Source organism: Oryx dammah, unplaced genomic scaffold (assembly GCF_014754425.2).
Source record: "Oryx dammah isolate SB20612 unplaced genomic scaffold, SCBI_Odam_1.1 HiC_scaffold_27, whole genome shotgun sequence".
NCBI classification, from domain to species: Eukaryota; Metazoa; Chordata; class Mammalia; order Artiodactyla; family Bovidae; genus Oryx; species Oryx dammah.
In genome coordinates this window covers 64548403-64559408 of record NW_024070211.1, presented here as the reverse complement: position 1 = coordinate 64559408, position 11006 = coordinate 64548403, and the positions used below count along the sequence as shown (strand labels likewise).

General features: G+C 44.8%; 1 protein-coding gene across 2 annotated transcripts in view; it reads left to right on the top strand.

Annotated features, from left to right (window-relative positions):
* Positions 1-4091: 4091 nt before the first annotated feature.
* The window catches only part of CFAP221 (cilia and flagella associated protein 221), a 122629-nt gene continuing 115714 nt past the window's right edge, over positions 4092-11006 (top strand). The window contains exons 1-3 of one of the 2 annotated variants that reach the window (XM_040228966.1): positions 4092-4170; positions 6873-7057; positions 9728-9828. In XM_040228966.1, coding sequence (XP_040084900.1) covers positions 6919-7057; positions 9728-9828 — 240 coding nt within the window. In that variant the 5' untranslated portion in view covers positions 4092-4170; positions 6873-6918. The remainder of the gene's footprint in view (positions 4171-6872; positions 7058-9727; positions 9829-11006) is intronic. The other variant, XM_040228967.1, reaches the window with a different exon arrangement.

The following is an 11006-nucleotide window of genomic DNA, read 5'->3' as shown; positions in this document are numbered from 1 at the left end:
CATGTGTTCGATCCCTGGGTCAAGAAGATCCCCTGGAGTAGGAAATGGTAACCTGTGCCAGTATTCTTGCCTGAAAAATTCCATGGACGGAGGAGCCTAGCAGATTACAGTCCACAGGGTAGCAAAAGGTCAGATACAACTGAGTGACTGAGCATGCACGCGTGCATAGCATATGCCTTGACAGATAAATAAGAATCTGGCAATATGGATTACCTCTAGAAAAGGGAAACTGGTGGCTTAAGGACAGGAGTAAGAGGGACATTTTTTACTTTTTGAATTTTGAACCATAAGGATATATTGCCTGTATTCCAAACATATATGTATGCTCTAAATGGATATTATATATCAATTTAGAACTCTCTTGGCATAACTCATTAATTACTTAATTCTCTGAATATTTTGGAGGTCCCACCATGTACCAGGTAGTGTGCAAAGTGATGAGTACACAATCGTGAACAAGTCAAACTTCATTGAACTTATGGTCTAGAAAGACATGTCAGAAATGGAAAGCCATCAGTCTAGAATCACACACTATGAAAAATGCACTGAAGGAAGAGAACCCTGGGCTGGAAGACAGGATGGTGGGGTGGGACCTGATTAAGTGAGGGAAGCCAGGAAAAGCTGGCTTATCTCCCGTCTAAGGAAGGGATTCTCAGGCTGAGCAGGACTGAGCAAGTTTTCGATTATTTATTGTTGCAGCTAGATCTGTTCCAGAGCTTGCAGGCTTGAAACAACAACCATTTTATTCTATTTTTATGAACTTTGAGGTCAGAAATTCAGGCAGGACTGGACTGGGCAGTTAGGGCCTGCAGAACCTTGAAGTTTGTGTTAAGGATTTTGAGTTTTATTTTCTGTACGATGTGAAGCCACCAAGGAGTTTCAGGAAGGGAAATTCATGGCTCCCCTGTGCAAAATTTTCCATGTCTCCTGTCATACCTATTCCATTGCATGAGCTTGAGCAAGCTCCAGGAGATTGTGAAGGACAGGGAGGCCTGGTACGTTGAAGTCCATGGGGTCGCAGAGTCAGACACAGCTAAACGACTGAACGACTGAACAACAAGTTTGGCAGAGGCTGAGATACCCTTGTATTCTGCTCATTGCAAATGCTAAGTGAAATAAATGTGAAATACATAAATGAATTGACTATATAATTGATGATCAAGAAAAGTTAGAATTGTAGGGCATCGGTTCAGTGATTCCCAGACTTGAATGTGTCCATGAATCTCTTGGCATGGGGTGGGTGGAGGGGTCTTATTAAAATGCAGATTCTGATTTGGAAGGTCTGAGGTGACCTGAAATTCTGCATTTCTAATAAGCTTCTGTGCTACTGCTTACACTTTTGAATAGTGAGTGTTTAGAAATCATTGTGTCAGAATGTTTTTAGCTGAAAGAGGTAATGGGGACCTCCCTGGTGGTCCAATGGTTATCTGCCTGCCTGGTTATATTCAGGAAACGCTGGTTTGATCCCCAGTCCAGGAAGATTCAACATGCTGCAAGGCAACTAAGCCTGTGCCTCACAACTGCTGATCCCACACTGCGCCACAAAAGAAGCTACCACCATGAGAAGCGTGCACAACTACGACTAAAGAGTAGCCCCTGCTCGCCACAACTAGAGGAAGCCTGCGCGCAGCAAGGAAGATCCAGCGTGGCCAAAAATAAATGAATAAATGAACTTTTTTTAAAAAAGAAAAGAGAGCAGTGTGATTTGGTTGCCAAACGGTCAAGAGATGAGATGATGTCCTCCAGATGAGGCCTCACTCTCTTCTTCTGATTCTGCTATCCTCCTCACCACCTTCACTGTCCTTGCATGAGGGTTCCATAAGGCCCTGAAGCTGCTGCTCTTCCAAGGAATCACTTCTGGACACCACACTGTCCAGAAAGAGAAAGGTGCTGTGTGTCTCTTTTCTTAGGAGAAGGAAAGTCTTTTTCCAAGTTCCTCCAGAAGCCCTCCCCTAATGTCTCTGTGGCCAGAATTGAGTTATATTCTCAACCGTATATCAATCGTGGGCAAGAGGACTGGGAATTCCATGATTGGTGTAGACTAATCAGAATCTAAGTGGGATCTAGGGAAGTAGGGATTAGGGAGAAAACTTAGCAAAGCTGGGGTTCTGATTTTAAGACCGTGGAATCAGATGACCAATAGTAAATACCACACAACAATATGCAGTTTGGCTCATTGACTGTAGAGAAAATATATGTTATATCTATATCCATATCTAGCTATCTTAACATATAAAATAGAGAATTCGGCAAATTTATTTAAAAACAAGGGGAAATTTTAAAAATGTTATCCAATACCCATTAAAAAGTATATAGAGGGAGTTCCCTGGTGGCTCAGTGGTTAAGAATCTGCCTTCCAATGCAAGGGATGAAGGTACAATCCCTGGTGGGGGAACTAAGAGCCCACACACCACAGGGCAACTACACCTGTGCGCCACAACAGGAGAGAAGCCCGCCTGCTCAAATGAAAGGTGCTGCGTGCCACAATGAAAGCCCGACACAGCCAAACAAATCAATATATATTTTTTAAAGTGTACGAAGATAAGTATTTGATAAGCTCAGGTGGAAAAAGGATATGAGAAACAATACTTGTTCTGAAACCGACAACCTTTCTGGGGCAACACAACAGAAAGAATTAAAGCAATCTACAACATAAGCAAGTGAATTTTGTTTTACCCACTTAGCCAACAGTTACTGGGTAATCACTATGAACAAAGGCCTGCTCTAAGGGCTGTGGGAGATGCAAAGATAAGGCATAGTCTTTTCTTAAGAATTTTGGAGCTTAAAACACACATATAATGATGAGTTTAGCATATAAAAAATGTGACAAGAATGACAGAACAAACTGAATGGGAGCCCAGAGAAAGGAAATAGCCCTTCTGGTCTGGAGGGTTAAGGGGCCAATAGCGGATACACCATCTCTAGTGAGAGCCTTGAAAGATGGGTAGATTTTTTATTTTTAATCAGGGATGATGGAAGGTAGAAGGGAGGAGTTGGAGAACGGGAAGATTGGAAAGGTGAATATTGGAGGTCGGGACAAAAGCACATGCAACACAGGTGATGAAAGTGTGGGAGAGGTATCCTTACTGGATTCATATGACAATCTCTTATCAACATGAAGCAACATCAAGCAGGTGACACCTCATACATGGAGGGAGCAAGACAAGGACAGATCCTAGGAAGAGAAACCTGAGCTATCAGTGTAAGGAATAATGTCCGTGGGTGAGCAGAGTGAAGTAAACAGAGCAGGAGGTCTGAGGAGCTGGTCCAGTTTCATGGTTTATCATCCCTAAATATCATTATCAGGACAGAAACAGTTTCTTCAGTGAACAAATTGCAACAACAATAAAAAGATATGGTGGGAGAATCTACTAATAAAAAGAGACCTAAAGGACATATCAGTTTATTATAATGTGTGGATTTTATTTGAACTGTGATTCAAACTCAAAAAAAAAGACGTTTATGAAAACTGAGTACCAAGTATTTGAAGTTGCTAAGAAATTACGTAATGTTTTAGGTACTGATTGCGGTTATATTTTTTAAAGGGCTAGTTATCTTTTGGAGGTATATTCTGAAATATTTATGACTGATATTGGGATTGGTGTCTGGGATGACATTATAATATCTGGGATTGCCTTAAAAAAAAAAATACAGGGAGTAGAGGAAAGGTAGCGATAAGCTGATAATTGTTGTGGGTTGGCGTTGAAGATTCACCATACTATTCTGCTTGGCTTTGTATATGTTTGAAATTTGAAACTTATCATAATATTAAATGTAAAATGAACTGTATCGCAGTACGGAATCGAGGATTGAATTGCCCTCGGGGAAGCTCCACCCACTGAGCGTGGTAAGCCCCACCCCTTCAGCCCTGCTCGGCCTCCAACTCATCTCAAGGTGCCCAGATGTTTGTGTCTCCCTTTGGGAATTCCTTGGGAATTCGCACGCTATAAATCGCTCTCTCTGTTCTTACTGACTCCAGAGACTGCTCTAAGTCCCCAGAACTGACCCATCACTTTCAGACCTCGACCCGCGGCTGCCCGGGTTCCACCCCCACGTCCCAGGGGAGTTTGGTCGCGTCCGACCGCGACCCCGGGAGCGTCCGCGTCGTCATGGCGACGCTCGGGGAAGGTGGCTGCGCCCGCGGATTCCCGCCCCGGAACCCGCTCTGGGGTGAGCGGCCGGAGACCTAAGGCTGGGGCCGGGCGGGGTCGGGGGGGGAAAGAATTGAACCCCGGGAGGGTGTCCAGCCGCAAGTCAACTTGGGCGGGGGCGGGGGCGGAGGTAGGGCCCAAAGGGTGAAATAAGGATAAGGGTGGCGCCTGGGTCAGGGGTAGACCGTGCTCCGGGCAGGGGCTGGAGTATAGGGGCGCTGAGGGGAGCAGGCCTTTGGCAGCGGTGATAGGGACTGCTCCGCAGAGCTTGGGGCCCGAAACCAAGGTTGCCTTGGGAGGGGGTGAGGAGGAGGGACGAAGGGGGACAGTTCACCTTGGAGGTGAGTGACTGGGATAGGAGTCGGGTGACAACCGTTTGGTTATTGTGCCGCCCTGAAGTAGAGGTAGGGAATTTGAAGGAAGAGGGCTGGAGAGTTAACCGGGGTAGATGTTGAACGGTTGGAGGGGAAGGAAGGCTGGAGGAAGGAAGTCTGAAGGAAGGGTTGGAGGGAGAGATGGAGGCTGTTCTGAGGAGTGGGCACCTTCAGCCATGCCAGTGAAGGGGGATGGGCCGTGAGGGGAAAGGAGAAACTTGTTTCAGAAAGTGATTATTAAGCATTTCTTCAGTACGGTCAGTGTATTTTGCTTGATATTGTAGTCTTTAAGGAATCTAAAACTATGAGCCTTTTCACACACACAAAAAGGCACATAAAAATCCACATATGATTTTACATCCAATTTCAGGGGCTTCACTGAGCAGCCTCCAAGTTTAGAGACTTAGCTGTGGAAGATATAGACATGTGGGATTTGTAAAGTGTCGTCACAAGGCAATACGTGATTAATGCCAGAGGAGCAGTAAAGGCAGCAATTGCTAAAGAATGTCGAAGGGCAGGATCAGGCTCCCAAGACAAGTCTGCCAAAAGGTGTGACATGAGCTGGGACCCGGTGTCCTAGAACAGAGCTCCTAGGAATGCGCCCAGTGGCGGGGGAGGAGGTCTGTGGCTTTCCACATCCTGTGCCCACAGAGGGGCCCAGGAAGGTGACTCATTATGCCAGTATCTCCCAGTGTTAAAGGGTTTCATGGTCACATTCATCTAAGAAACTGATTCGGAGAAATCTCATAAAGAAGAGTCCTGTTTTGGACTTCCCTGGTGTTCCAGGGCTTAAGAGTCTGCTTTCCAATGCAGGGGATTTGGGTTTGATCTCTCATCAGGGAACTAAGACCCCATATGCCACAGGGCAACCTAGCCCAGGTGCAGTACCTGGAGAAGCCTTCGAGCCACAATGAAGACCCAGCACAAGTAAATTTGGAAAAAAAAAAGAGTCCTGTTTAACTGCTGACTTCAACATTTTGCAAACTTCACTGGCCATGAGAGCCTCAGAAAGCATCAGGACTACATTTTGAGAAAAGCTTTTAAGGAGATTTAAGGACGGGAGAGTTTTGAGCTGTGACACAAACAGAGCAGGACACTATATCCTTCCTTCCATGTCCTCAGCCTGCCTTTTGTCTATGGGAAAACTTAGCCAAAGAATAAGTTCAATCAGAGAAGTGAGAGAACGCAAAAGTAGAGAAAAGCAGTTAAATAGGACAAAATAATAATAGTTTAGTCCATAAGCAAAATCAAAGACCTTTGGTTGCTTCTCAAGGGCTATAGGTAATCTGAGCCATATCCTCGGAGCTGTCTTATAGAGACTGAAACCACCACCGGATAGAAGAAATTAACTACATGATGACCAGGCTGTAGCTATGACATTTATTGTTCAGTTGCTAAGTCATGTCCAGCTCTTTGTGACCCCGTGGACTGTAGCACACCAGGCTTCCCTGTCTTTCACTATCTCCCAGAGTTTGCTCAAACATATCCATTGAGTTAATGATGCCATCCAACCATCTCATCCTCTATCACCCTATTCTCTTCCTGCCCTCAATCTTTCCCAGCATCAGGATCTTTTCCAATGAGTTGGCTCTTTGCATCATGTGGCCAAAGTATTGGAGCTTCAGCTTTGGCATCAGTCCTTCCAATGAATATTCAGGCTTGATTTCCTTTGAGATTCATTGGTTTGATCTCTTTGCTGTCCAAGGGACTCTCAAAAGTCTTCTCCAGCACCACAATTCAAAAGCATCAGTTCTTCAGCACTCAGCCTTCTTTATGGTTCAACTTTCACATTCATACATGACTATGACATAAGCTGCCACCTCCAGAGAAGTGGCCTCAAAGAAAGGGAACAAGTTGACTAGAACTAAAGATTAACTGTTACTTAAAACAATCAAGATGACACTGGTCGAATCACTGCATGACCAATTTCAAGATGACTGTTAGAGCTGGCTGTGTTGTTTCTGTATGTAGCCCCCTTCCTTCGTCTATAAAAGCTCTTGTCCATTGGTTTTCAGTTGGGGGAGCTGGTAAGTCATCCTTTCAACAGAAGTCCACTTCCCCGTGCTTGCTGGCATCCAAAATAAAGCAAACTTTCCTTTCACCAGCCTTGCCTCTTTATTGGCTTTTGAATAGTGAACAGCTGGACCCGACTTTTGGTTACAACATGGCATTGGGGTTGATGTGTGACGCAAGATGAACAGGACAACCTGTGTGGGCAGAGTGGCCAGGAGTGAGGTGAGAGGTGGGGAAGACTGAGCCACAGCAAGCCACACAGTGACAAGAGGTACATTTGTCAATGGTGTGTGGTTTTCTGTGGCTGATTATACTACTACTGTTTTCTTCCCAGGAAATGACCTTTGGCTTCAAAAAAAGACTCCATTTTTCATGATAAAATGGCAGCGGTGAAAACCCCTAGCAGAGACGTAAAGAATGCTGAAGAACCATTTCAAAATGTGTCGCCCCTCCTTTTAAGGAACCTAGTGGAGGAACCCAAGAGACCAAAAGAAGTACCCAATCATCTCCTGGAGTCAAGTAAGTGGTTAGAAAACAGGTTTGCTTTACAACTCAGGTCTTCCCAGAGGATCCAAAGTCCAGAAAGCATCACAGAATTTTGGGTGCTGATTATCTATATTTGTTTACAGGCTTGTCATAGTTTTTATTATTATGAACAATGATTCTATTTAGATCCATTCACTGGATCCGGTAGACTTTTGTGGTGCAAATTAATCGCCAAGTTCTGTTCCTTCCACATCCTCAAGCGTCTTTGCCCTCTGTCCATACTTTGTCCTCAGGAGGTCACCAGGACTACTGTAGGCCTGGCTCTCCTCCCTAGCCACACTCTCCTCCCATCCACCCTTCCCCCCCCCGCCGGCATTTTCTGTCCTAGAATCCAGGCTGGCTCCTATCCTCACCCTATTTGAATGTTCTCAGGGGATCCTCTCGTGTAAAGAATAAAGTTTCGGTTCCTTTGCCTGTCGTTTGGCCCCCTTTGCCTTGATCTGAAACTGTCCACTCTCACTCCTCCCGTCCCCCACTTCCAGCCACACCCCTTACTCCTGTTCCTTCAAGACCACTTGCGTTTATACCTCCTTGCCTTTTTCTGTGCACATCCTTGGCCTAGAAACCCTGGTAAATCCTATAGCTATTGTGTAGAAGGCTAATCATTTTACCTATATTCTCACTGAATCCATCTTAACATCACAATACTGTCTATTTCCATTTTACTCTTGGGGAAGCTGAGACTCCAAAAACTCCAGTGAATTCACCAGCGTGGCTCAGCTGAGTGGGGGGTTGGTGCTAAACTGTAGCCACCCAGTGTCCAGATCTCTGTGTCTCAAGCAGCTTGTTTCCTGCTCACCATTCAAGGCCCATCGCAAATGAGGGACATGCAGCATTTGGTGTGGCTCTGTTGTTACTTTAGCACACATTGAATTCAAGTCAGTATACTTGACTGTTTCTGTGTATTAACAGGGCAATGCCCATTTTACATCTGTATTATGGCCCTAAAAACAAAACTCTCAGCATTAAAAAAATTACCAAGTAATGTTCATTTTAATACTTAAAAATTGGACTTTCCTGGTGGTCCAGTTGCTAAGACTCAAAGCTGTCAGTGCAGGTAGCCCAGGTTTGATCCCTGGTCAAGGAGCTAGCAGAGAAGGCCGTGGCAACCCACTCCAGTACTCTTGCCTGGAAAATCCCATGGACAGAGGAGCCTGGTAGGCTGCAGTCCATGGGTTTGCTAAGAGTCAGGCATGACTGAGCAACTTCACTTTCACTTTTCATTTTCATGCACTGGAGAAGGAAATGACAACCCACTCCAATGTTCTTGCCTGGAGAATCCCAGGGACGGGGGAGCCTGGTGAGCTGCCATCTATGGGGTCGCACAGAGTCGGACACAACTGAAGTGACTTAGCAGCAGCAGCAAGGAGCTAAATCCCACATGCTGCAACTAAGCCCTGGCACAGCCAAATAAATCAAAATAAATATTTAAAAAATACTTAAAAATTTACCAGACAACCCTGTCACAGTCCCCCTGAGACACCATCCTTACCCTAGTCTAGCCCTTCAGTTTGGCCCCAAGCTGACGACAGTGACTGCTCATCGCTGGAGGAACAAAAACACCAAACATTTCACACCCATTTTAGTGGAATACAAAGTCACAGAGGGTGGAGGCCGGGGTCAGGGTGTCTGTGACTCACAAGGTTTGGGTACAGCCGAAGGGGAAAGTCTGTCATTTGTAAGAAACTAGACAGTGCCTTCACTTCAAAGGAGGCAGTTTGCTAGTCAGAATCAGGCCTGGGCTTGATTTTTACAAAAATGGAAACAATGGAGGATTATAAACAAATGCCAGGCATGAAGCACGGCAGAGCTTGGGGCATGAAACACAGCAGAGCTGGGGCATGAATCACGGCAGAGCTGGGGCAAGTTTTGAAGACACTCACATGTCAAGAGCAAATTGAGACATTACCATCCAGAGTGATAATTATTCAGAGCCTTAGGATTACTCTGTATCACACTATAATTCAGTTCAGAGGAAAGCAAATAGTAACAGTTAAATACACAGCAATAAAATGAAACACTTGGTGTTTGCATTCTTTGAAGTGGATGTTCATTACATAACAATCACAGTATTATACAGTGTGTGTCCTTTAAGGCTTGTTTTATTATGAAGACTTGTACAAAATGTGTACAGAGCAAGTTATTTTAATAGATAATAAAAAACAAATGTGAATTTATCTCGTGATGGTAATATCTCCCAAGCAAAATGTTAAAATAGTGGGAGAAGCAGTCCAGTTCATGTGGAACATCATTAATTGTTGACAGCTGTATCCTCTGTCTGAAACTTTCATGTGCATCAGTTCAGTTCAGTTCAGTCGCTCAGTCGTGTCCGACTGTTTGCAACCCCATGAATCGCAGCACGCCAGGCCTCCCTGTCCATCACCAACTCCCGGAGTTCACTCAGACTCACGTCCATCGAGTCCGTGATGCCATCCAGCCATCTCATCCTCTGTCTTCCCCTTCTCCTCCTGCCCCCAATCCCTCCCAGCGTCAGAGTCTTTTCCAGTGAGTCAACTCTTCGCATGAGGTGGCAATACCCTAAATTACAGGGAGTCCTTTTTAATAGGATCTTCTTTCACTTAACTTTTTTTTTTTTTTTTTTGGTCTCATCTTGTGGTATACTTATGTGCATTGTTTTTACAGAGGTTTATGCAAATCTTCTGAATAATAAGGTCATACAGGCAAAACCCGGCATATTACATTTTGGAGGCTATCAAGTAGAAAAACAACACCAGCAGATATTGGTAGGTGCTTTTTTTTTTAAATTAAAAATTTCACTGAAGTATAGTTGATTAACAATATTGTGTTAGTTTTAAGTATACAGCAAAGTGTTTCCGTTATACCTATATATGTGTGTGCTTAATCACTCAGTCATGTCTGACTCTTTACAACCCCGTGGACTGTAGCCTGTCAGGCTTCTCTGGTCAGGGGATACTCCAGGCAAGAATATTGGAACGGGTAGCCATTTCCTTCTCCAGGGGACCTTCCTGACCCAGGGATCAAATACAGATCTCCTACATTGCAGGTGGATTCTTTATCATCTGAGCCATACATTCTTTTTTATATTTTTTTCCATTATGGTTTGTCACAGAATATTGAATATAGTTCTTTGTGTTCTATAGTAGGACCTTGTTGTGTATCCATTTTATGTGTAATAGTTTGCATCTGCTACTCCCAAATTCCTAATCCTTCCCTCCCCAACCCCTGTGTAGATAGTGGGATAATTAGCTCTCTTTAAGTGAGATAATTATAATAATGAAATGACATGAATGTTCTCATTTATATTACTCATTCATCTAAAGAGCAGCATAATCAACAGAAGGGAAGATATAAATTTGACCAGGAAAGGCAGTAGTTCTAGGATGAGAAACTTTAAAGTTGCATCAGTTTCCTTGGACAGGTTTCCTCCCTCTGCCAAAGGCACCTCCCAACACTCTTTCCAAACTGGTGCTGTATCTGAGGAATCCTTGAGGGCCAGAAACTATGCTTTGTGTCTCACATGTTTCCGTTTAGTCCTTAGGCCAGGTTTGTGGCGGTTGTATTGTGACTCTGTAGAGATGGGGAAACCGTGATTCAGTAAGGTGAAAGACTCACCTCAAGAACACAGTGATGAGACAGACTCACTCTCAGGCTGCCTTCCTCCCAACCAGTGCACTCTTGCTCCAGCCAACAACACCAGTGGGAGAGATGTCCCTTTCTTAGGAGGGTCCAGCAAGGGTTCCATTCCACCTGCTTGGGTCAGATGGCCAGGCCTAAATTAGTCATTGTGGCCAGAGCCTCCAGCTAGAGCTGGGACGGCAGCTCCACCGACCTCCACAGAAGGGACAGGTGAAGGCTGCCCTGCAGAGTGGCTGCAGCTGTGGGGACAGCAGTCCTGGGTCCCCTTTTTTGATTGAGATATCCCAACTGGGGAGGGCTCGGT